At 42.3% G+C, this 24777-nt stretch overlaps 1 protein-coding gene across 5 annotated transcripts in view; it reads right to left on the bottom strand.

The window, feature by feature from the left end:
• Positions 1-12987: 12987 nt before the first annotated feature.
• A1CF (APOBEC1 complementation factor) overlaps positions 12988-24777 on the bottom strand; it is a 147014-nt gene continuing 135224 nt past the window's right edge. For all 5 annotated transcript variants that reach the window (XM_029609786.1, XM_029609785.1, XM_029609788.1 and 2 more), the window contains 3 exons: positions 23637-23773; positions 17870-18000; positions 12988-16651 (listed from right to left, as the gene is read on the bottom strand). In XM_029609786.1, the coding sequence (XP_029465646.1) occupies positions 16500-16651; positions 17870-18000; positions 23637-23773 (420 nt within the window). In that variant the 3' untranslated portion in view covers positions 12988-16499. The remainder of the gene's footprint in view (positions 16652-17869; positions 18001-23636; positions 23774-24777) is intronic.

Raw genomic sequence — 24777 nt, 5'->3', positions numbered from 1 at the left:
GTGATTTCCACAATGTTCTCTTGACCTAGCTTGATGGACTCTATAACAGGGTACTATATTTGTCAGTTGCCTCTCCCGTAGGTTGAGCCCTTGGGTTATGTCGGCCAGCAGGTCTTAGGTGGCTCCCTAGGGTGAAGAAGATAATGGAAGTCCAAAAGCACACAGGGATCAGAACAGGCAGCAAAGTAACTGAGTCAAAGACAGGCCAAGGCCGCGGAAGGCAGCTAGCAAGAGTAGTCAGGTCCAGGCAAGGGGTCCGATCCAGGCAGCAGGCAATCATACAGGCCAATACAGAATGATGCGCTTGGCCGAGTGCACCATTAGCCCCCATTTGGACGCGCATTTTTGACACGCTATTATTACCCCTTATACAGTAAGGGGTAATAGCGCGTGGAAAAAGTGTGGCCAACCTCCCGAAACTAATCACATGCAAATTATTAAGTCAGAGGCCCCAAAAATAAAAAAAATAAAAATATGCCCACGGCCCACGGGTTGGAAAACGGATGCTCAATTTTGCCGGCGTCAGTGTTCTGAACCCGTGGCTGTCAGTGGGTTCGACAACTGATGCCGGTAAATTAAGCATCGGCTGTCAGACCCGCTGACAGCCACCGCTTCTGCCAATAAGAAGACGCTAGGGATGCGCTAGCGCGTTGGGAGAGCGGTGCGCTCGCCTCGGAGCGCCGGCTCTCCCTCGCAGTTTACTGTATGGGCCTGATAGTCAGGTCCAAGCAAGAGGTCAAGATCCGAAGAGTCAGGTCAAGGGGGAGATGCAGATACTCTGGAGACACTGGATAAGACAGGTAGGAGAAGGCTGGGCTGGACAAAGCAAGGCTGGAAGACAAGACTGGACAACAAGATAAGGCTGAACGAGGAAGTCTAGAAGGTGAGGCAAGGCTAGATGACAAGGCACAGGAATGCAGGAACAGGAATGCAAGACAATATGCACTGCATGGCAGAAGATCCATTGCTAAAGCAAGGTGCTGCTGCAAGATCCTAGCTTAAATAGGCCGGTAGCCCTGATGTCATTGGAGGGCGCTGCTCGATGTTTCCTGTCACAGAACCTATATAATTCTTCCCTGAGGGCGGCTGTTAAGGTTCCACCAGCTTGTTCTCTGTTCTTTTGATGTACTACTCTTCTTTGCCCTGATTATGGGATGAGGTAGGGTGGGGAAGGTGAGATCATTTAGGGATTTAATGTTCTGTTGTGTAACCTTGTTATATATGTATTGCTGATTGTATGGTTTGTGAAAATCAATAAAATATTTAAACATTATTCATGCATATGTGCATGTGTTTCCTAAGGAGGATCTGGGACAGGAGCAGCATGGCAGCATGTGGAACCATGCCTGGCAATGCTGAGGAAATGGTGGTGTTCCAGCCACGAGTGCATGCAGCGGATCCTGGACTGCTTATGGTGGCCTCAGGGTGAGTATACTGGCTCACGGGGCCTTCCTGCAAGCTGTGCACCAAACATATCCTGACTGTGTCTGAATATGGACCTCTCTATATATTTTACTTTGGCAACATATGCAAAATTATCATGCCAATAAAATGATCTGAATGTGAATCCAATGAGCCAGCTTTGTACAGCTCACTTTTGACCTACTCTGATGTGATTTTGGAGGTATACCAGAAGTATGAGGGATGAGCATGGCTCAACTTTGAGGAAACATTTAGGAATATGATAGAAAAAAATAAGCACGTCATGGGTTACACAATACATTAATTCAGGGCTTCCCAAACTGTGGGTCAGGACCCCAGAAGGGGGGTCACAAAATCTATCACAGTTGGGCTTGGGACCAGCCATGAGGGGAGGGGAGGGCTGAGTGTGCACAGGCCAGGGAAGATTGTCATAGCTCCTCTCTCCTTACTCACCATTGAACCTACCCAAGAGAAAAATGTGACCTGTAATCAGCCTGTTGTCTTTTTTCATCAATTGTCATCCACCTTTGGCCTGCAGCCAAAAGCAAAGTGTTTCCATGGTTTTTGGCCTAGAGGGATGTTTAGAGAAGGAGCTGAAGGAAAGGATCAAATGCAGGAGGAGTATAAGGTTGGATCAGCTAGCAAGGGAATGGCTGTGGATGGTGAGGGGGGAAGGGACAAAAGAAGGTTGACTAGAGAATGTAAGAGAGGAGCTTGGGGATGAAAAGGGATCAGCTATGGGGATGTGAGAGAAGGTTTGGAGGCTGTGAGGTGATACAGAGGGGATAGAGGAAGATAAGGCCATCGCGGAAAGATTAAATGATTTCTTTGCTTCGGTGTTTACTGAAGAGGATGTTGGGGAGGTACCCGTACTGGAGAAGGTTTTCATGGGTAATGATTCAGATGGACTGAACCAAATCACGGTGAACCTAGAAGATGTGCAGACCTGACTGACAAATGGAAGAGTAGTAAATCACCTGGACTGGATGGTACACACCCCAGAGTTCTGAAGGAACTCAAAAATGACATTTCAGACCTATTAGTAAAAATTTATAACCTATTATTAAAATCATCCATTGTACCTGAAGACTGGAGGATAGCTAATGTAACCCCAATATTTAAAAAGGGCTCCAGGGGCGATCTGGGAAACTAAAGACCAGTTAGCCTGACTTCAGTGCCAGGAAAAATAGTAGAAAGTGTTTTAAACATCAAAATCACAGAACATATAGTTTAATGGAACAAAGTCAGCATGTCTTTACCCAAGACAAGTCTTGCCTCACAAATCTGCTTCACTTTTTTGAAGGGGTTAATAAACATGTGGATAAAGGTGAACTGGTAGATGTAGTGTACTTGGATTTTCAGAAGGCATTTGACAAAGTTCCTCATGAGAGGCTTCTAGGAAAAGTAAAAAGTCATGGGATAGGTGGTGATGTCCTTTCGTGGATTACATACTGGCTAAAAGACAGGAAACAGAGAGTAGGATTAAATGTACAATTTTCTCAGTGGAAGGGAGTGGGCAGTGGAGTGCCTCAGTGATCTGTATTGGGACCCTTACTTTTCAATATATTTATAAATGATCTGGAAAGAAATACGATGAGTGAGGTAATCAAATTTGCAGATGATACAAAATTGTTCAGCGTAGTTAAATCACAAGCAGATTGTGATAAATTGCAGGAAGACCTTGTGAGACTGGAAAATTAGGCATCGAAATGACAGATGAAATTTAATGTGGATAAGTCAAGGTGATGCATATAGGGAAAAATAACCCATGATATAGTTACACAATGTTAGGTTCCATATTAGGTGTTACCACCCAAGAAAGAGATCTAGGCGTCATAGTGGATAACACATTGAAATCGGTTCAGTGTGCTGCAGCAATCAAAAAAGCAAACAGAATGTTGGGAATTATTAGAAAGGGAATGGTGAATAAAACGGAAAATGTCATAATGCCTCTGTATCGCTCCATGGTGAGACCGCACCTTGAATACTGTGTACAATTCTGGTTGCCACATCTCAAAAAAGATATAATTGCGATGGAGAAGGTATAGATAGAGAAGGGCAACCAAAATGGTAAGGGGAATGGAACAGCTTCCCTATGAGGAAAGACTAAAGAGTTTAGGACTTTTCACCTTGGAGAAGAGACAGCTGAGGGGGGATATGATAGAGGTGTTTAAAATCATGAGAGGTCTAGAACGAGTAGATGTGAATCGGTTATTTATTCTTTCAGATAATAGAAAGACTAGGGAGCACTCCATGAAGTTAGCATGTGGCACATTTAAAACTAATCGGAGAAAGTTATTTTTCACTCAATGCACAATTAAACTCTGGAATTTGTTGCCAGAGGATGTGGTTAGTGCAATTAGTATAGCTGTGTTTAAAAAAGGATTGGATAAGTTCTTGGAGGAGAAGTCCATTACCTGCTATTAATTAAGTTGGCTTAGAGAATAGCCACTGCTATTACTAGCAACAGTAACATGGAATAGACTTAGTTTTTGGGTACTTGCCAAGTTCTTATGGCCTGGTTTGGCCACTGTTGGAAACAGGATGCTGGGCTTGATGGACCCTTGGTCTGACCCAGCATGGCATGTTCTTAAGTTGTTATGTTCTTAACAGGGGATGGGGTGAGAGGGAAAAGATGACAGAGGATCAGTTGGGGGATGCAAAAAGGGCTGAAGGGGGTGAGAGAAAGTGGGTTTGCTGAGGAGATCAGAGGAGCTGGGGGATCTAAAAGGGGGTTTGCTGGAGGGGAGAGGATTAAGAGAGGAGGTTCTCTGGAGGGAATGGAGATTGAGAGGATCAACTAGAGAGGGTGGAGGATGTAGGCTGCGAGAGAGAGAGAATCAGCTGGAGTACTGTGAGGATGAGAGTGCAATGATTGCTAGAGGGAGTCTGCATCTCTTGTTTTGGTCATCCTGTGAGGTCATGTGAATTTTCACATGCTAAAATGGGGTCACATGTGCTAAAAGTTTGGGAAGCCCTGTATTAATTTATGGCTGATGCACATGATGCAGAGGGGGCAGGCTGCATTCAAGGGAAAGGACTCAGTGACCTCTGTGGCAAGTTGCTCCTTTTGGTTGGCAGCAGTACCTGTGAGGCCATCCAACAACAAAAACAATGGATGTCTACTGGAAATTTAACAAGTTTATCTGCCCATTTTCAGACTGTAAATTTAGACACGCTTGTGGAAATTGTGCTGTAACACCCCTTACCTCCAGATTCTCTCAGCAAAGCTTACTGCAGTTTGCTGAATCCTAGGGCCTGGTTGAAAGCACCTGCACTTGCTGTAGCCCTTTTATAGACCATGCAGCCAGCATTTCCTGTGGACACTGACTGATGATGTCATCCCAGCTCTGGCATATAAGTGTGGCAGACCCCCCCCAAATCTGGTCACCAGATGTCACTGTCACTGTCCCTGTATAGAGAATCTTAGAACACATTTTAGAAGGAGCTATCCAATCACCTCAGTCCCTCCCACCTGGAAGGTCTAGATTGGATGCCTAAACACTATTTAGCCCAGTCATTTTAAGACATTTGGGATCAGTTTGAGGAAGCCTTGTTACAGTGAGGATGTTTAAGTTTTACACTCTGGTGAGGCCTCCCAGCTTCACACAGATGAAGTTTCATTTAGAAGAGATACCTCATCATCCACTCCCTGCCAGAAGGTCCTTCTCCTACTAATTTACAGAGAGAGAGAGATCTTTAAGCCTTATACCTTTTTGGGGTGAAATGGCTCTCTATTCATGACCTGTGAGCCTACTTTAAATCCTAGCTGGGCAAGCACCAGTGATGGATCCTGTCATGAGAGACAGTGAAGGCAGAAGATGCATCCAGTTTAACTTTAAGAAGTATTTGTTGGTCTTGAGCTTTGGCTTGGCTTTTGGATCCCCTTTCTCCACTGGGATTTCAGTGCTGAGAACTCGCCTGATCCCACTGACCTTTCCCCCAAGAGAAGTCCCCCAGAAACATCAATAAACTAAGGATGGAAGAGCAAGAGGAAGACCCCAATCAGATCTCCCCAAATACCAAGGGACCAGGATGGGCTGGGTGTCCAAAGAAGATGAACTAAGGTAGGATTTTTGCAGTAAAACTGGGGTCCCCGCCACTAGGATTCCCGGACAGCTGCTGGAAGAGGTTGCACATTAAATATCACCATGGGCTCTACCCAGAGGTCTGATTAAAGGACACCTACCTACAGAGGAAAATTATACTTGTACGATGTAAGTTCAACATTATTGACCAATGGACTTTTTTTTAATGATTCTCAATCAGTAAACTTTTATTTAACACCCAGAGCCTGGTCCTGTCTATTCATTACAGCCTCTCACCTCATGGGAAGCACCTACAGTTTATACCCACACTGGAAGTACAGTAACATTATCTGTCTGGGCCACAAGCAAGAGCTTACCCTCATAAAAAGAATCCCCCCCCCCCCCCCAGGGATTGAGAGTAAAGCATGGGATGGAATTTGCTAGCTACTGCAGTCCCTGAAGAGCAATAAATTAGTTTGCGTTCCATTGGGGTTAAAACCCCAGTAAGGGTTACATAAGGAAATTCAGTTCCTGCTCACAGGGCCTTAGCAATAGGTCCCCTGCCGTGCTTTCTCCCTATAGTGTTGGTTGTATCATGTCCTGCTTTTGTCTTGCCTGTCCTTGCCTTGTCTGTTCCTATTCCCAGTCCCTGGCTCTTCCTCCATCCTCTCTAACTGTCTGCTTATCTGACCATTGCTTTTTATTTATTTATTTGTCTTTTTTTTATATCGACATTTGATTTGGCATATCACATCGGTTTACAGAAAAACTCGTAGTGTAATATGACAACGGTGTCATTATTATATTTACATTGTAACAGGGAAAAATTGGTTAATACATTGGAACTTAAGTTTGATATACAAAGAAACTGTGTAGGTTAATTAACAAATGGAGTTACGTTTGACTTATTACATTGTATCAGGGAAACTTCGTTAACAAAATGGAACTTAAGTTTGATTTACATAGAAACTGTGTACCTTGATTAACAGATGGCGTTACGCTTGATTTACATTGGGCAATGGGGGGGGGGGGCAGGGGGGGCATAGGGTGATCATGTGCTGTCACTAGTGCGTAGGTAGGAAGGCTTTCTGGAATAGCCAGGTTTTTAGGGTTTTTTTGCTTGGATTCTGACTGCTTAATTGCTGCCTGCCTTGACCCCTGCTCAGATAAGGTCTCTGTTTTGTTCGCTGCTTGCCCTGACTTCAGCTGTGTCCACTTGCTGCTTGACCACTCTCTTGCTGGTTCCTCGACTAAGTCCTGTTGGCCTCCAAAACCAAGAGTTCAACCTATGGTGGAAGAGGCTAGTAAATGTGAAGACCAGTTATAGTCCCAGCTTGAGCGTGTCTGCCTACGGTCAGTGTGGGCCTGGCTGATTTGTCTGCCGGGCTGCACCCACCATGCTCACACATGTGCTATCAGCCACCCTGCCTTTAAGTGCAGAAAGTGAAATGAAGCTAGCCATTTGGGGGAAGGGGGGGGGGAGCTGAATAAATAAGGTAGGAGTTTTTGAACAGGCCCCAACAGTGTTGAAGGCACAAGTGATAAAGCCAAGGTTGACTAAGTATGGAAAGAGAAGGGAGTCTGAGATGTCGGCAAAAGGGTTTGAATTTGGTTTTGCTCAGGGGCAGATTGGCCTATCGGGGGATCGGGCATCCCCCGGTGGGCCGATCATTCCAGTCACGTGGTCTGCCTGTGCGTGGACGTGACAAAGCCGCGCTCGGCAGACCACGTGATGTGTCCTGGGCCGGCCTGGGCGGCGAATACCCGGGCCGGTCCGACATCGTGAATCCGCTGCTGGTTTTGCTATTCTTTTGAGGAGTGAATTCATAATAACCAGGTGGCCAATTCATCTTGTGCGATTGCATTGAGGGCAGGGCCGGCGGAAGCACTAGGCGAACTAGGCGATCGCCTAGGGCGCTGAGCATTAGGGGGCGCCGAGCCGCTGATGGCCAATGGCTGCCGGTGGACGTCATCCCAATAGCGGCTGAGCGGTGAACTACTGCTATGCTGTGTGCCGAATACACACAGCAAGAAGATCGGCGGGGCCGTGGTGGAGCTCAAGTCACCACGGCCGGAAGAAAACAATCGCGTCTAAACATGCTGGTGCTCCAGCTCCTTCCTGCCCGCGCGGCCCCGGAAGAAAAATGTTGCCGGAGCCGCGCGGGCAGGAAGGAGGAGGTGCATCAGCCAATGCAGGAGCTTCTCCTCCTTCCTGCCCGCGTGGCCCCGGAAGAAAAATGTTGCCGGAGCCGCGCGGGCAGGAAGGAGGAGGATCATCAGCCAATGCAGGAGCTTCTCCTCCTTCCTGCCCGCGCGGCCCCGGAAGAAAAATGTTGCCGGAGCCGCGCGGGCAGGAAAGAGGAGGAGCATCAGCCGCGTACAGAAGAGGAGCAGCGCGGCTCGAGAAGTCCGGGGCCGCTGCAGAGCCCATCATGCAGCGGCCGTGAAGAGGAGGCCCAGAGGTGAGAGAGAGACTGAGGGTTTGTACAGTGTGTATGTGTGCGTGTATGAGATGAGTTGAGAGACTGTGTGTGGGAGTGAGGACCTGAATGTTTGCAGAGACAGCATGTGAGAGCCTCTGTGTGTGTGTGAGAGAGACAGCATGTGACAGTGAGAGCCTGTGCTTGAGCAAGACAGCATGTGGGAGTGAGAGAGAGCCTGTGTGTGTGAGAGTCAGACAGCATGTGCAAGAGAGAGACTGTGTGTATGAATGATTGTATGAGAGAGAGCATGTGACAATGAGAGCCTGTGCTTGAGCAAGACAGCATGTGGGAGTGAGAGAGAGCCTGTGTGCCAGAGTCAGACAGCATGTGCCAGTGAGAGACTGTGTGTATGAATGATTGTATGAGAGAGAGCATGTGACAATGAGAGCCTGTGCTTGAGCAAGACAGCATGTGGGAGTGAGAGAGAGCCTGTGTGTGTGAGAGTCAGACAGCATGTGCAAGAGAGAGACTGTGTGTATGAATGATTGTATGAGAGAGAGCATGTGACAATGAGAGCCTGTGCTTGAGCAAGACAGCATGTGGGAGTGAGAGAGAGCCTGTGTGCCAGAGTCAGACAGCATGTGCAAGAGAGAGACGGTGTATACATGATTGTATGAGAGAGAGCATGTGAGAGTGAGTGCCTGTGTATGTGTGTGTGTGAGAGAGAGAGAAAGCATGTGAGAATGAGAACCTGACTGTGTGTTTGAGGGAAGAAGACAGATGGAGAGAAAAGAAATATGTTATAAAAGGAATTGGCAAAAAAATAAGAAAGGGAAGGTGGAAAAAAAAAAAGCCTGTGACCAACTGATTAGAAAACTAAGATCAGACAGCAAATGTAAAAAAAAAATAATTATTTTTTACTGATTGGAACATGTAATCTTTGGGAATGTGCAAGAGTAGCACTTTCTCTATGCGGATCTCACAATGTACCATGAGGCCTGCACAGAGGAGGCAGCAGAATGGGCTTCAGTGCCAATAGTAGCAATCAGCACCTCCGCAATAGCCATACAGCAACAGTGACAGTGGCAGCAGAGGAATGAGAGAGGCTCTGAGGTTGCTGGCAAAAGAAAGAGAGGGGGGTCTCTGCCTTTAGTGTGTGCATGTGTATGAATGGGAGTTTGCCTGGCGGTGTATGTGTGTGAATGCATGGGTGCCTGCCTGAGGGTGTGTCTGTGTATGAGAATGAATGGGTGTCTTCCTGGGGTTTGTATGTGTGAGAATAGATGCCTGCCTGTTTGTGCTGTATGTGTGTGTGTGAGAATAAATTGGTGCCTGCCTGGGGGTCTGGGTGTGAGAATGAATGTGTGCATGCCTGGGGGATGGGGAGGGAGTGGTGTGAAAATGAATGGGAGCCCGCCTAGGGGTCAGTGTGAGAATGACTGGGAGCTTGCCTGTGTGTGTGTGTGTGTGTTTGTGTGAGAACGATTGGAAGCTTGCCTGGGAGTGTGTGTTTGTGTGTATGTGAGGGAGCCAGTGAGAGCATGAGTGTGTATGAGAAAATCCAGGGGAGTAAGAGTTTGTGGGGGGGGGGGGGGGTGTGGAGGGGGAGAGAGTGCCTTAGAGCCTGAGTGTGTCAGTGTCTGTGAGAGCGAGAGGTTATGGTTGGGTATAAGAGCATGAATGTGTATGTATGTGACAGTGTATGTGTGAGAGAGAATGGACATGTGAGTATGTGTGAGAGAGAGAGGATAACCTCAATCAAGAGCTCCCATGTATGGACAGCAGGGGCTTTTTAAAATCCTTATTAGTTTTAATTATTGTGTGTTATTTGATATATGTGCTGTTTTGAAATATTTTATTGGTTTTAGGAAATTGTAAAAAATGTATATGATTTTAATTAATAGAAATTCTATTTATCAGTAGTTTTAAAATATTATTTTATTAGTATGGTTTTACTATTATAACTGATGCTTTATGTTTCTTGATTTTATTTGTTTTATGAAGAATGGTGGTTCTGTTTTTCCATTGTTAATACACAGAGTCTGGCTTCTTGGGGTTTCCATTTCAGTTTTTTCTAATTTGTGCTCCTTTATTTTGTATTCTGTATTTGGTGAGGGTCTGTCTCTGCTCTGTGTGTGTGACCATGATGAGAGATTCTGCTAGCATAGGGATCTATAGCAATCGGGTTTGTTTTGTTTCCTCAGTAGGTGGAGTATTGGTATTCTAGGACCCAGTGTAATATTTACCCTTGCTTATTCACAGGTAGGGTTATTGTTGTTTGAGTCCTTGGTGTTATTACTGTTATGTTATGATGGGATTGCAGTATAGATTTTGAGTGTCTTTTTTGTGGTGTTTTGTGTTAGTTCACAATGTGCCTGGCAGTGGAAGCTGTTTGTGCTGCTGTTACTGTGAAGTGACACCAGAATTTGAAAATATCTTTCAGTATGATGAGCTGTAAGGGAAACATCCAAGCTCCATTGTTTGGGGGAATTTCAGTGGATGCACAGAGTTACAGAACTGGAGGTACAGGATTTATATTGACATTCTGTTCCTTCCTATATATTCCTGACTTCACTCTCATAGCCACATAGAATCAGTTGACTGAGGCTATCAACATAATTTTATAGTGTGAAACTGGCCAGCTTTTTAAAATAACGCAGAGGACCCTTTGGACTTTTTTATTAACACTTTTTTTTAATAACCAATTTTAAAGCAGGATCCATGCTATAGAGGTGGGTGAGATGAAGAAATGTCATTTTGGCGCCCCCCCCCCCCAATTCTTCTGTCTGGAGACACCACTGATTTTCTGTGACCTTAAGCATTAGTACAAGAAGGATTAAGGGGGGATGCTGGAGAGGCACACATGCATTGGCCCCCGGGCACCGGAGACCCTTGGTACGCCACTGGGTGCGAGCCATATGGAGCCGCAAGTGGTGGCAAAGAGGAGTGGAGTTTGGCAGGCCGCAAGCAGTGCCCAACCTGCTTGCGACCCAGAAAACCCCAGTCAGCGGGCGTGATCGAGAATGAGGTAAGGGTCGGGGCCGAGACCGGGGGGGGGGGGGGGGGGGGGGGCAAGGGAGAAGGCTCGCCTAGGGCGCCAAATCCCCTTGCACCGGCCCTGGGAACCAGGCATCAGTACAATGTCATCCCGCTTGCCAGCAGAGAAGGTGCAGGAGCTGTGGATCTAGGTGGAAGAGACAAATGCTACTAAGAAGGTGACACTGCAGCATATGCTATCGCTGTTGACAGTTTAAACTTCACCTGTCCAATCAGTCTAATGATCAGGATTTTCTGAAACAATTGTCAGTATTTGTGGCAGATGTGTGCAGAAGAAACCCCACATCATTAGGGTTACTGATTCCATCCAGGTGGATCTTGGTATCTGAAAAATCTATTTGCAGGATTTTAATGGATTTTCCTGTCTGACACATGGGAGAGATCTCCAGTGGCTCGCATTTTGGGTTGTATTGCGCACAGTACTGTGGTCTGAGTCTTGGAAAAAAAATGGGTGACATGGAACATTACCTTTCTTGAGTTGTTCCCATTTATTGTGGCCATGGGCATTTGGCCACATAAGTTTAAGAATAGGAAGGTAGTATTCTGGCATGACAACAAGGCTGTGGTTAATGTAATTATTGTCTCCAAATGGGTTAGTTTTTGTGCATACCATGACAAGAATGAGACACACTTTTAAGCCAGAGTATGCTGGATATGACCTCGATCTGTCAAATTTTCTGTTAATACCCTTCTTAATAGTTGCATTGCTGCAAAGAGAGTCGCCTTCTGGAGTGCATAAGATGTAATATAAATAGGCAAGATATCAAGATGTGGCTGGAAGTTCTTTTTAAGCAAACCAGTGGTACTCAATAAAACTGGGAATATTTCTAGATCTGCGACATTTTTTCTGATTGCATATTTTGGTACTTGACAATCCTCTCTTTTTCTCCACATGTTCCACAGAATAGTTGCTTAGTAATGATACTTCTATAAGAAATGCCATTTTTGTGGTTTTCTCTTTTACCTCAATGTCCAGTTTTCTAGTCTCAAACTTTTGATTGGTTTGAATAGGAATATCCCAGGGGATAATTTCTTCATTCTCTATCTAGCAATATTCACAGAATTAACGATACTTTGTCTCATTTTAAGTATTGTCTTCTGGAGTTTAAACCCTGGAGTGGACAAGGAGAGTGTGGTGGTTCCGAGCTACCTCTGGAGTTTCTGCATCCTGCAGCAAAGGAGTTGTTACATAGATCCACGTCACTGGTGACAAGAGCAGCCAACAGCACTGGATGGTAGAAAGTAACAGTCTTTTTGTTGAGGCAGGACTGGCAGTCGAGGATGGTATCCGAAAAACTATTTGTCAGTATTTAAGATACCAACAATGTAATTCAGCAGGCTTGCTTGACATGACTAGGCCTAATATTGTACTATGGATGATCCTTACTTCTCAGACTCAATGGCTCCAATCACTTTTTTGTACTTCAAAGAGAGAAGTTGTCTCCATTCATTCTTTCACTGCAGTTGAGGTACTGGCTTGCAAAATTTCATTGTCATGTTCACTTCACAAACAGAGATAAATACATGTATTTTTATACATATTTTTCCTAGGGATATATTTTATTTTTATTTTATTTAACACTTTTCTATACCGACCTTCATGGTAGAGACCATATCAGATCGGTTTACATCGAATTGGGGAATTGAACCATGAACAGTAACCAAAAAACAATAGATTGAACAGGAAGAACAAAGTTACATTCAACAGGGAAAGTAAACTTGGAAGCATAGACTGCTGGAAGGAAGGAAAGGCTTGAGAAAGAAGTAAATAATTAGTATAAACAATAGCTGAGTCAGGTTGTAAGATTCATTGCATCAGGTTGTAAGATGCATTGTAAGATTCACTGTGTTTACAGTTAATAAACCCCTGGAGATTTAAGTATTTGGTTAAACTGGACCCTGGCAGAAACCTTCTTGGTTTGGAGTTGACTGAATTATTTACACATCCTTGCTCTACATACAGGCTGAGCTGTCTCTTCATGCAGTAGCAGAGCTGAAGCCAGTTCAAAGTGGATTACAAAATCAAATCATGTCAGAAAGAAAGAGAACAGACACAGTTTCACATCAGATTATACATTTTAATGATACTGTAAAAGTCAAAGTATTGCCCTCTGGTTATTCTAGAATTATGAACATATCACTTTATTTAGGGTGATTTACAAATTCATTTCACTTGTGACCTTGAGTTGCCAATTTAGTTATCACGTAATTTTTAAATCTTTGATTGCCTGTCCAGTTAATCGATGGTATGATTTCAGTTAACACATTTATACATTCACAGTGATAGAACTGTATACAAATATAGTACCAAAAGTACAAAAATAAGTGCTTTATGCACGCTTTTTAATACTGTTGCTATCTCTTTTCTTTTGAACCTAGTCTAGCTTACATTGCATAAACAGCCTTTAACGGCCATTCTTTGTTTTAAGTTGAACACATACAGATAATTTATCTATGGCAGTTTCTAAAGACAGTTCTCTTTTAATATGTCTGCCAAAAGGGACTTAAAACAGATAAGTATGAGGGGCAAACAGAGATAAATACATTAAAAATACTACTGAGGAAATGAACTAAAGGAGGAAATGACTGCTGTTTGCTCTAAAACTGTGCAAAATTTGGTACAGAGCAAGAAAAATATCCAGTGTCACTTCACACATCACCACGCTAGTGTAACGTTATTCTTCTGTGTGCCTTGGGGTGGCTGAGTGATGCGGCACTAACTCACCAGACTGGTCTGCTTCATCAAAATATTACCCAAACGTCTCATTTAATGAAACCAGTAACATTCTGTTACATTTCTCGGAGGTTTTGCTAAGCTGCTAGCAAGCAACCTGTGTGGGTATTAGCCCCTTCCAGCGGCCTCTGTGGAAGCTCAGTAGGTACTGACAAGCAGTCACGCCACGGTCCGACTGGATTTTCACCCTACTGAGCTGCCTTATTTCTTGGCTGAACGCTGTGCGGAACTTCACAAATGATCTACGGAGCACTTCAGGTCTCAGAAGTGGAAACACTGCTTCTACAACAAAACTATAAAATTACTGCTACACACACATATATATATCCTAAAAGCTTTATATGTACAAGGCTACCTGTATGTATTGCTCCATTTCTAAAACAATTAGAGAAGGCAATGGGGGGGGGGGCGGGGGAAGGGGATAAGAAGAAAAATAAATGTAAGTGAGATTGTGCTTTGCTGAGCCGTAAAGATTGAGAGCTGTTCTCATTCTGCCAATAGTTCCCTGACTCATTCAGACCAACTAGTGAATGTCCTCTGTGCTGTACTCTAATATACATGCATACCGTAAGGATGTGGCCTGTCACTGAGCTGAAATGCTAACACCAATATGCCCTGTCACATTTCATGTGTCAAACTTCCTGGTCATACTAAGGCATGGGTAACGTTTTCTCACAATGAAATGGCTGTACATTCACTTTATAAACATTGTACAGATCTAAAAGAAATATTCATGGCTAGCTTTAGAACATGATATTTACACACAAGGATGCTGATTAATGTTTCTCTGGGTCAAGAAGCTCAGTCAGTTTCAAAATGAATATATTAATTAAACTATCAGAAGTGTAGTTGCTGAGTTGCAAAACATTTATCTCCATAGATCCCAAACTAAATACCTTTAATATATCTTCTTATTACAAGTAACATATACTTGGCCTTACTGACTGATATCAAGGTGTATTGAACTACTTGGAGAGGAGTAAATTAATTTTACTTTGAATCAGGTTATGCAGCCTGGCAATTAGAAATATTAACACTGCATCTAAGTCTCTTTCTCTGCAGTTTTATTTTAATCAGTGTAGGTTATGTACTATTCTGACACATGACTCAACTATGGGTAGCAACGCATCTGCCTTCAGAATAATTCTAGGCAATGCAGTCATTATACCAGCAGTTCTAATAACTATGCCATTTCTTTTTATAAATTGACTTATGCATATTTTTTAACTACATTTTCTTTTACATCCTTAATGCCAGCAGGCAGCATGGAGGATACAGTCCCAGTGCCTGCTGCATTCACTAACTGGCAGATGAGGCGCCGAATTTCGTTATTCACTAGCAAGCATGTTTTATGTAAAAAGGGAAAACCCATATCATGTGAGCCTATGTAGGAATTATTTCTGAAATTCCCATTCACAAGGGGCAAAACTCCTTTTACTGTAGATGTGACTCCAGTTATAGTGAAAAACTGCTGTTTAATGGTAATATGATATGATATTTACTAAAAGATGGAGGAAAACATCTTGATTCCAGGCCACCCTTTACAATTCCACCCAAAGTTTGGATATTACCAGAGGGGGTGAGACTTTTTTGATCATGATCTCCAATCACTCACAAATGTTACTGGGAAGAGGGCAAGAAAATTAGCAAAGTCCCTATCTGTGTTGAGGAATAATTTCTGAGTGATCTGAGATCAAGGAAACTCCACCTAGATGTGGGTGGAGCTTCACCCTGTGATATGGAACTGAGGATGAATCTTCCATCTTTAGTATCACTTCAGGTCTTTTAAAAATAGTTTCAGTCTAACTTTACAACCGCCCCCCCGCCCCCCCCCCCCCATAACTCATAATCACAACAATGTGGAAGGGATAGCTCAGCCTTGTGGCGGTGTCTTTGTTTCATGCAGCATGAAGAAATCGGTCATGTTTTTTTTCTCAGACTAGTGAAAAAATGACTTTCTCCGGATACAATAACTTTCCTTACATGGTCTTTAGCAGTTCACTGTGGGAGGCCACATTATTCTAGGTTCACTATTTAGTTTAGGGCTTCCCAACCTTGTCTTAGTAACCCCACAGCTAGACAGGTTTTCAGGATACTCACCATGAATATGCAGATCAATTTGCATACACTAGGTCTGCAGTGTATGCAAAACTATTGCATGCATATTCTGAAAACCTGTCTGGCTGTGGCATTCTGAGGAGAGGTTTGAGAAGCTCTGGTTTAGATAGTATCTGATTTTTAAATTATAAGGACATGGGTCAATGACGTCAGTGCCACAATACTAACAATGCACCTTAATATGACACATTACTGGCACTGTTGTTTTTTTATTTAGTGCCACATATCAGCTGTGTTAAGTAAAGTAACTATTGCAGAGATAAAAACATGCAAGATTTTGTGAGAATTTAATATATGACTGCTTCCTGATTACCTAAAAATCATATATTAGAGTCTTGCTCTTGAGTTCATCAAATACAGTAGATCTAATTAACTGAGGATTTTTCAGTAATCACCAAATGCTGTACTTAATGTTTTTACTTTCTGATATGGATTATTGTTTGTAAACGCACTGAATATTATATACCTGAGAACCCTTTTTTGGAGCTAACATGTCAGTTTTTGGTTATTTTCTAAAATAAAGATTCCTATCTGATTGGTTTATCTTTAGCACACTTGTACATTGCCATATACCTATCAGTCTAAAAGTACATGCAATATAAAATTCTCTTTATATCTAGTTTCAGCATATAGATTAGTTCAAAATCATAAGATCACAAGCTAGGTGTGTTCTTCTAGATTTAATTTACTAAACTGTGGCTTGTTGTAAGCGAGTCTTCAAAATGCCCCATAACCATCTCCACGTGCGGTGACAGCAAAGGCTGGGTAGGCCTCGTATGTTGCGAAAGTGGCTAAGTCTTGCCCCAGGGTCACTGCTTGTTTCAGCTGAGTAGCTGCTACGGTTGCCGCTGCATTCGTAATGGCATAGCCTAAAGGAAAAGGTTGGAAAGAGAAACACAGATAAAGCACCGGGATGCCTTATCACGATACAACCGCTTGTAAACCATAACACATTTAGCATTCAAATATCTAGCAGGGCTTCTACAAAGTACAAAAAAGGTAGAATTCCTCAGGGTAAAAGAATCCCAGGGACAAGGGGCCATGTTACAAAGTTTGGGACGAGGAAGGCTCAGAGGATAGTGGATGCTTGGAATGGCCTAGCAGCAGACATAGTAATAGCTAAAAGAAAATTCAAGACAGATTCAGAGGGTGATGGTAAAGACAAAGCAGGGAGCCGGCCAACAACTGAGTAGAGTCTGCAGAGATGCAGTGGGCAGAGGGAAACTGAGAAAACTAAAAGGGCCAAGAAGTCATTAACTGCAGACAGTTACTATTTTATTATATATTGTTGCAAAACTTGGAAAGAAAGCTCTATTCTTAACTTAAAAATTAAATAGGTAAACCTTCCCTGTGCAAACATTCTCTGTGAATTCCTTCTAAAAGCCCATTTTCTCCACAATATACTTTTTTATTTTTACATTTTGCTTGTTTTCGCAGAAAGGCTGCACAAAGACATTTGAATATAATGAAAAGATGTAGTGTAGTGAGTAAAGTGTGAGCAAGATTTCTGACTTTTTGCCTTCTTTTGTGAAGATGTAGAAACGGAGACTATGACTATAAAGCTGACCTAGTTTACTCAATGTATTTCCTGATGCGGTTGCTTCTAGACCCCTTTTATTGCTGGTTCCCATCATGATAGGAATACGCTCATATCTACAGGGAGCACATAGATGAACTCTGATTTGTGCCTGTTAAGTGTTACTTATAACTCTGGGGCCACCATCAGAGATAGGATGCAGGGGTTGTCTGTTCGATGGACCCTTTGCTTGACCCAGCTTGGCCGTTCTTATGTTCATTGTGCTTCCTTCTCTCAGGTCTAAAAAGTGTGTAAAGGGGAGTTTATTCAGCTTTCCCAAGATATGCAGATTCTCTGAGCCACAATTTGTAAAACACAATAGCTTAACAAACAAACAAACAAACAAATAAATAAATAAATAAATAACTGTTGGCCATAAAGTTTTCTAAGTCTTAGATTTGAATGAATCAATCTCTAAATTTAAAAAATCTCTGTCGACAGCAGTTATGAATTCTAAACTCGATCTTCCAAAGATCTTCAAAGAATCATGGCAGTGTAGCCCTTTAGATACCTGCAAAAGCAGGTGCAGTATGAGGTTCTGTCCCCTCTACTGGGATACCCAAAGTCTGAAGAGTATATTCTGCTGCATATGTTTTGGCTTCATCAGTACTGGCACATAGTTTTGGAGGCGTCAAAGGATGACTGTAAATATAAACAGATATTTTGTAATATCAGTGCTGAAAATTTGACAACACAAATCTTTAAATTGCTTGGAAGAAATGTAAGATTGCTGTTTTCTGGAAGAAACAGGCATAGTTTCTGTTGCATAAAAGCCCAAACTCTTTAACACAGTATTGATCATTACAATTTTTAGCAGATTAATTCAAGGCTGATGACTGCAATTTCTTCTCATTCACTAAGAATTTTCTCTGCCACACCTGTCTTCTCCTTATCTGGACACAGGAACCAGAATACCGAAAGGCACAAGGAATTTTGATTCATGGTTTCATAGCTGCTTTAATTAATAATGCAATTGGCAATCTAGTGTAGGAAAGAAAAATGATGATATATAGTTTATGTGAATGTTTGGTACATAATCCACGAATCCTGTGCTGTATTTATCAATCTCTCATCTTTAGGTTTAAGCTCATCTCTCCTTAACCATTCATGAGTCGGGTTTTGATCTTTATTGCATTGAGCTCTGTGATTTATGTATGCTTCTTTCCCCTTATGTGCTGATAGATTTTTACGCATTTCTTCCACTCACTGAAATGATCATCCAAACTTAAGGATGGAGACCAATTTCAGCTGTTCATTTCATACTTTTTGAGTATTGGGATCTGCTGATGCTGTTAGGTTTGCTTGGAGGCCTAAAATAGCAGTTCTATATGTATTGCTATTTCGTTAAAGCCCATACCACCTTTAGCTCTTGGAATAGACAATCTCAGCATACATGGATTCTTATGGATCATGTGATGGGCATGAAGAAGTTTTCTTGTTTTATATCCACTGTTTAAGATTTTATTGGGACAGGCTACGATTCCAAAACTATAGGATAGTGTAGGAATTGCAAGTTGATTGATAGCTTGTGTAACCTCGACCCCAGGTATGGATTGCTACCTGACAGGGCCATAAAAGTATTTGCTTTTACTCTTTGGGGCTGGAAGCTTTCCAGGCTAGCTTGAACAGGGCCTGGATCCTTTATTGAGTGTGTGGTGGGTGTTGGGGGGGGGGGGGGGGGGTGAATTAGTCCCAAGGTCCCAAGTGCGTAAGGTGGCTCCCGTGTATCCTGGTTCTTGTCCTTGCCCCTGGGGAAAGGGGTACTTGTATGTCCCTTTGTTTGCTGGAGATGCCAAAGAAAGTCAATGGAGTCACTATGTTAGTGTCCAAAATAAATCTTTACTGCTGAAATTGTATGAAAGATGGCACAACATATTGTTCACAGCCCAGCAGAATCTTTCCTTTCACAGTCTCCTCCTCAATCTGTGCAGGAAGGTCTCATGTCAGAGCCAGGGGAACATCTACCCTTCAGGACTTGAAAAAATAGAATCCCCAGGTAGGTAGGTAGGTAGGTTGTGTTTTAAATGGACAGGATGCTCCTTCCAACTGGTCAAGATTACAAAGTTACTGTTTTCTGCACAGAGAGATAAACTCTCTCTCTCCTCAGGGGTTTAGAAGCACCAGATGAGTGTCTTCAATGATGTTAGGTTTTGCCTTTACTCATAGTTAGTTGATTTTCTTTGTTTCTGATGCAATCCTTTTGTTCTTTTGTATTGTGATCCTTGATGGGAGAGATCCCCTGAAGCAGGACGCTTTGTGCTTCAGTGAGGAAGGAAGGGCAGTCAGAACTTCCTCCTGGATCTTGGGGTGGGTTTTGGGTTTCGTTTCAGGGGCAGCCGAAATAAAATCGGCCCGAACCTCGGGAAAACAAAATTTCCCACGGTGGGCCGATAACGAAGGCCGAACCGAAAGGTTCGGCCGAATCACATCTCTACTAAAGTGTATATGATCAAATATTCCATTTATATCTATTGCAGTGAACAGCATGTAGATTGTAGGTAAACAATTGTTACTGGTGACTAATTTTGGGGGATGTTGCTTGGGTCTCCCTTGGGAAGGAAAACTGTTCTTCTTGTTATTAACCATTATACTGTTAACTATGGTTGTCTGATCAACTGATATTGGTAGTTTTCCAGACCTTGTGGAGAGATGTTAACTGCTTGAGCCAAAAACTGGGCATCCCCTCAGGGCTCTTCCAGAGTAAGGCTCGTTTTAACCTGGCTTCCAGCTCTTGTTGTTATTTCAGGCCATTCTATAATTTGATGTCTGCCTTTCCATGTTCTTCTAGGTAGCCATTCTGATTCTCTGTTATACTCTATAGGATTCTCATACAAATTTCTCCAGCAGTTTTCTGTTTCAGCTTTCATCAGTGATATTTTAGCTTCAATAATGTTCTTTCCCAGTTCCCTCTAGAATTGCTTTGGATTATGTCTAAATATTTTATTGTGCTGTCTCCTCTTTTTTCTTCATATATGTGCAACTGTTATGCATCTGCTGCTATTTTAAATTTATTATTGGAATATATGAATTTAAGATCTTCTGTTTGTGAGGAATGTTTCATCTTGAGATTTTTAATTTTGTCATTATTTTGATGTCCTCAATCTTTTGAGTACTCATCAATCAGGGACACCTTCACACTCCATATTTTTTTTCCTCTACCTGTTTTAATCCAATAGGGTTTGGGGAGGCGGGGGGAGATGTTATTTTTCTCCTTTGTTTCTGGTCTTATGCTTTCATTGGTAGGACTTTTTCAGTAATGATTTTAGGGTCCCTTTATACAGATAATGGCCTCATTGATCTTATTGATCATGCTTTTTACTTCGGGTGCCAGATTTATCTTTCTGTCTCCTAGATCCCAGCACACATATTTATTTATTTCCATATAAGTCAGGAGCTCAACTACCAACTCCTCCATTTCCTGATCTCTCGCCTGCCTTTCCTCTTCACTCTGATTTCTGGCTTGCTTTGCATTGCTTTCTTCCTCATCATGTGTTGTGCCAGTCTCATTTACTGGTGTCTTACTCGTTACCTCCTCCATTTGCTCCAGTTTTCTGACACCTGTCTGGAGCTCCTTAACTTTTTTGACTTTCTTATGATGCTCCTTAACCTTTAATTGTTCCTGTACCTTCCTTCTGCCACTCCTTAAACCATTCTTATTCACTGCTGTCTCACTCATGGCTCATATGTTACACCTTTCTGATTTGAATGCACTGGTATCCCACTCATTACTCTACCAATTGCTGTAACCTTTCCAACACCTCTCTTCTACAACTACTTACCTACATCCTGATGTTTTCCTGCTAGTGCTCCTGAAATGTTCCCGTGCCTCTCTTCTGGCACTCCTCGGCTGTTTTGGCAGGTCTCTTCTGCCATTTCTCTCCAAATTTCTTCTTTTGCTCTCTCTTTATCTTTTCCCATCAGCCCTTAAGTGTTGCACAATATTATGACATTTCCATTTCCACACTGGTCATGCTATTCTGATGAAGTGGACTCTGATTCTGGAAGGCTCATGCCTCAATAAATGGGGCCGTCTGTAAGGTGTCATTTTTGCCTCACATGGGTCCTGGACTCAGCTGCTGATTCTCCCCATCTCCTGAGCTCCCTCCTGCCTTTCAGTTCCCCTCTGCTTCCTGTCCTGCCTTACATTACTTGTATCCTCATTTTTTGCACCGTTCTCATTCACTGGTATCTCTCCCGTGATATCCCTCAGTTTCTCCGGCTCTTTCTGTTTCTTTCTCCTGGTGCTTCTTGGCTGCTCCAGCACGCCTCCTCTCCAAATCTCCTCTTTCAGCCTCCATTTCTCTTTCTGCAGCAATTCTTGCTCGCTCTAAATCGATATCACTTGCAGACTTCTTTTCCTTTATTTTTGTTATTAAAATCTTTAAATTTGGGTCCATTGGTTTTAGGAGCGTTTCCTTGCCTGTCATTCGTTTCTCTTCCAGTTTTTTGGTGTGCTGTCTTTGTAAATCCTCTTGATTTAAATAAAGGGTCTGTGGCATAAAAATAACAGTACATTTTCTCCCTTTTTGTCTTCAAGGGTCTGCATAATTCTATGTGTTCCTCTTAGTTTTTTCCAATTAAATTCTATGGTCTGTCTATGAACAAAGTTGCCATGGCCCATAGCTGTACCGGGGTTTTTATGTTCATCCAAAGGGCCTGCGCTATGGCTCCCCCCATCATTAGCTCTAGTGCCGAAGCTAAGGCTAGGCGCCTGCTTCCTTCCTGTCAAGCTTTCACAGTAGGCTTGCTGAGATTTAGTTTTTAAAAAGATTTAGATTTTGTTCTACAGCCAGTTTACTACCTGAAGGTACTTGGCAAGACTTGGCAGGAGAAATTTCTTCATCCCATTTTGTATTTTTCTTTCCCCTCATACCCATTTCTCCTTCTTATTTTAGTTAGCATCACTTGAAGTTATGTTTGCCTTGCAATACAATTGCAGCATTTAGAATTTTAGCCTGAGGCATTTAACTCTCTGGTTTTCCTGATAATAAAATTAATTTATTCCCACATAATAAAAAGAATCATATCAAATATCCATCATTCACCTCTGCATTTAAACACTGAATTCTGGACTACTTCAGCTGATCAAAAAGAGTGAGTATCCTGGATAGGGATGGATGTTAAAATATGTGTCCTGGAGAAAGTGGCTTAATTGCTCACTGGCTTTCTGAATATTGATCTCTCTCTCTATCCAAAATAAGAAAAAAGTCTTTATTAACATTACTATGACTTTCATTCATAAATTTAAATTAGACACCATCTCATCTTCCTTCTCCTTTGCCTTAGTAGCAGTGATGTGCATTGCCATGTGGAAGACCTAGGTTTGATTCCTGGGCTCAGCTTTTGCTTCTTGGGTTAGAGGGTTTCCCAGCTATTGTTCAGTGCTGATACCTATAGCTGGAACTATGGTGCATATGATTCAGGTTCCAGAAAGAAGCACAATCTATGGCTCTTAGCCAAAGAGCATAACTGTAATGGCTGCACCAGAGAAGGTAATACAAATAGGGAAAATACTCTGGATATTTATGAATGAAGGCTCATGGCACAGTTGCTCAAAAGATATCAGTTCTAAATTAGCTGGAGCTTAAAGGAGAAGGCAAAAGCTATCAGTCCAAAAAATATACTTATTAAAATCAGTGCATTGAAGATGTATCAATGGATTGAGTTTTTTTTTCTCATAATTAAGAATGACACAGATATGCTACCAAGGAATGATAGATTTTTCCATCAGTCTGGCAAAATTAATGGTTGATTTTCATCAATCTGCTGCAGATTGTGCCATTACAGCACCATTTATTATTAAAAAGCTGGACGATTTCCCTCATAGAACATATGGAAATCCATGGACAAGGCTTCCTTTGGGGAGAGGGGCAGGGAGAGCAAATTGGGATGGATGCTCTGGGCCCTGCACGGCTGTGATAGTCCCACCCAGAACATCACTTTCTGCTCTTGAGCTCTGGTAGCCAGGGGTTGTAGCAGCGGTGTTGGGAGACATCAGTTACAAGGTATAATGGCAGATTTTGCTGAGAGGGCTTCCTGCACTCTGCAAACTCCGGGTGGCACACCCTTATTCTTCAGTCTTTGTGTGGAGAGCCCTCTTGCTCACCTTGTTCTTCAATCTTGGATGAAGACTTACTCTGGCAGATTTACCCTAGGCCCTGCAACTCCCTAGGGTCAGACCTGTTCAAGGAAGAAATCAACCTTATTCTCATATGTTTTGGTACATGTGCAAGTCTCTCTATTGCATGATTATTTTCTGAATTGAAACAGGTACATACATAGTAGGATTCTGGCTGGCGAGAGCAGGGATTGTGATTTTGTATAGAAATAGCTGTCTCTGGTCTTGGCCAATGGCAGAATGGAGCTGGTATACTGGGTGTCCCCAATTATTCTTCTGACAGATTTCTTCTAAGACCTGGAAAGGAAAAAGTGAGTTATTCTGCCTAGTGCTACTCTTGCATATATAAATGTCAGTGACAAAATCTGTCTTACAAACAACATCAAATATTATTCTTTCAGACCAAAAATGGTCTTCAATTACCAGATTTATGCCTATTTTATCTTCACTGATTCCAGAAAACTGGAATCTTTGTAAGCTCTTGTACCTTTTATTGGATCAAGATAAAGGATTTTGCAGTGCATGAGTTTTTGAGATCACATAGGTACCCAGAAGATGGAGAAAACAATGCAGGAAAATTAAAAAAATATTATTTGATTGTCCTCTTTGTAACCTAGGGGATTTTGGTGTTGGATTAAGCATGGGACATGTAATAATGAAAGAGGAAAATGACAAGACCTGGAATGGCCTACCAACAGAGGAGGTGGTGGAGGTCAGCACCCTAACAGAATTTAAGCAAAGGACAAAGGTAGGAATAGGGTTGAGAGATCAGGTAAAAAAAAATTGTGAATTTATATACTCATCTACCCAAAGTTGTACAGTACTAGAGAGGAAGACAATCGGGCAGACAGCAAGGGCCAATTGGTCTTTATCTGCCATTATCTACTATGTTACTATGTATATAATGAAACTCTTTTTTGATTCAGCACAATACTGATAAAGTGAATAATAACACTACTAAAAAGAAAAATATCACAATCGTAAAATAGTGATAAACTTAGTGTAGAACAATTAAAAAAATATTGGGGCCATGAGGTTGGAAGCAGCAGCCAAGACTCATTTCTAACCTGGAAGCAAAGTCTGTGGCTCAGAAGAAAAAAATAACTGAAAATACTAGACATATTTTTGAGAAGGTAATTAACATTCAAGAAAATTCTGATGTTTCAGTAAAAATGTACTTAGAATTAAAACGGAGAGCATGGAAAATACTGCTACAAGATGAAATTTTGAATTAAATTTCCAAAAAATGAAAATACTATAGTAGTGGAAATGTTTAGAAAATATTTGACTGAGTAACTTTA

This window comes from Rhinatrema bivittatum, chromosome 7 (assembly GCF_901001135.1).
Source record: "Rhinatrema bivittatum chromosome 7, aRhiBiv1.1, whole genome shotgun sequence".
In the NCBI taxonomy this organism is placed as follows: domain Eukaryota; kingdom Metazoa; phylum Chordata; class Amphibia; order Gymnophiona; family Rhinatrematidae; genus Rhinatrema; species Rhinatrema bivittatum.
The sequence above is the reverse complement of the archived record's forward strand: the minus strand, read 5'-3'. Positions and strand labels throughout refer to the sequence as shown.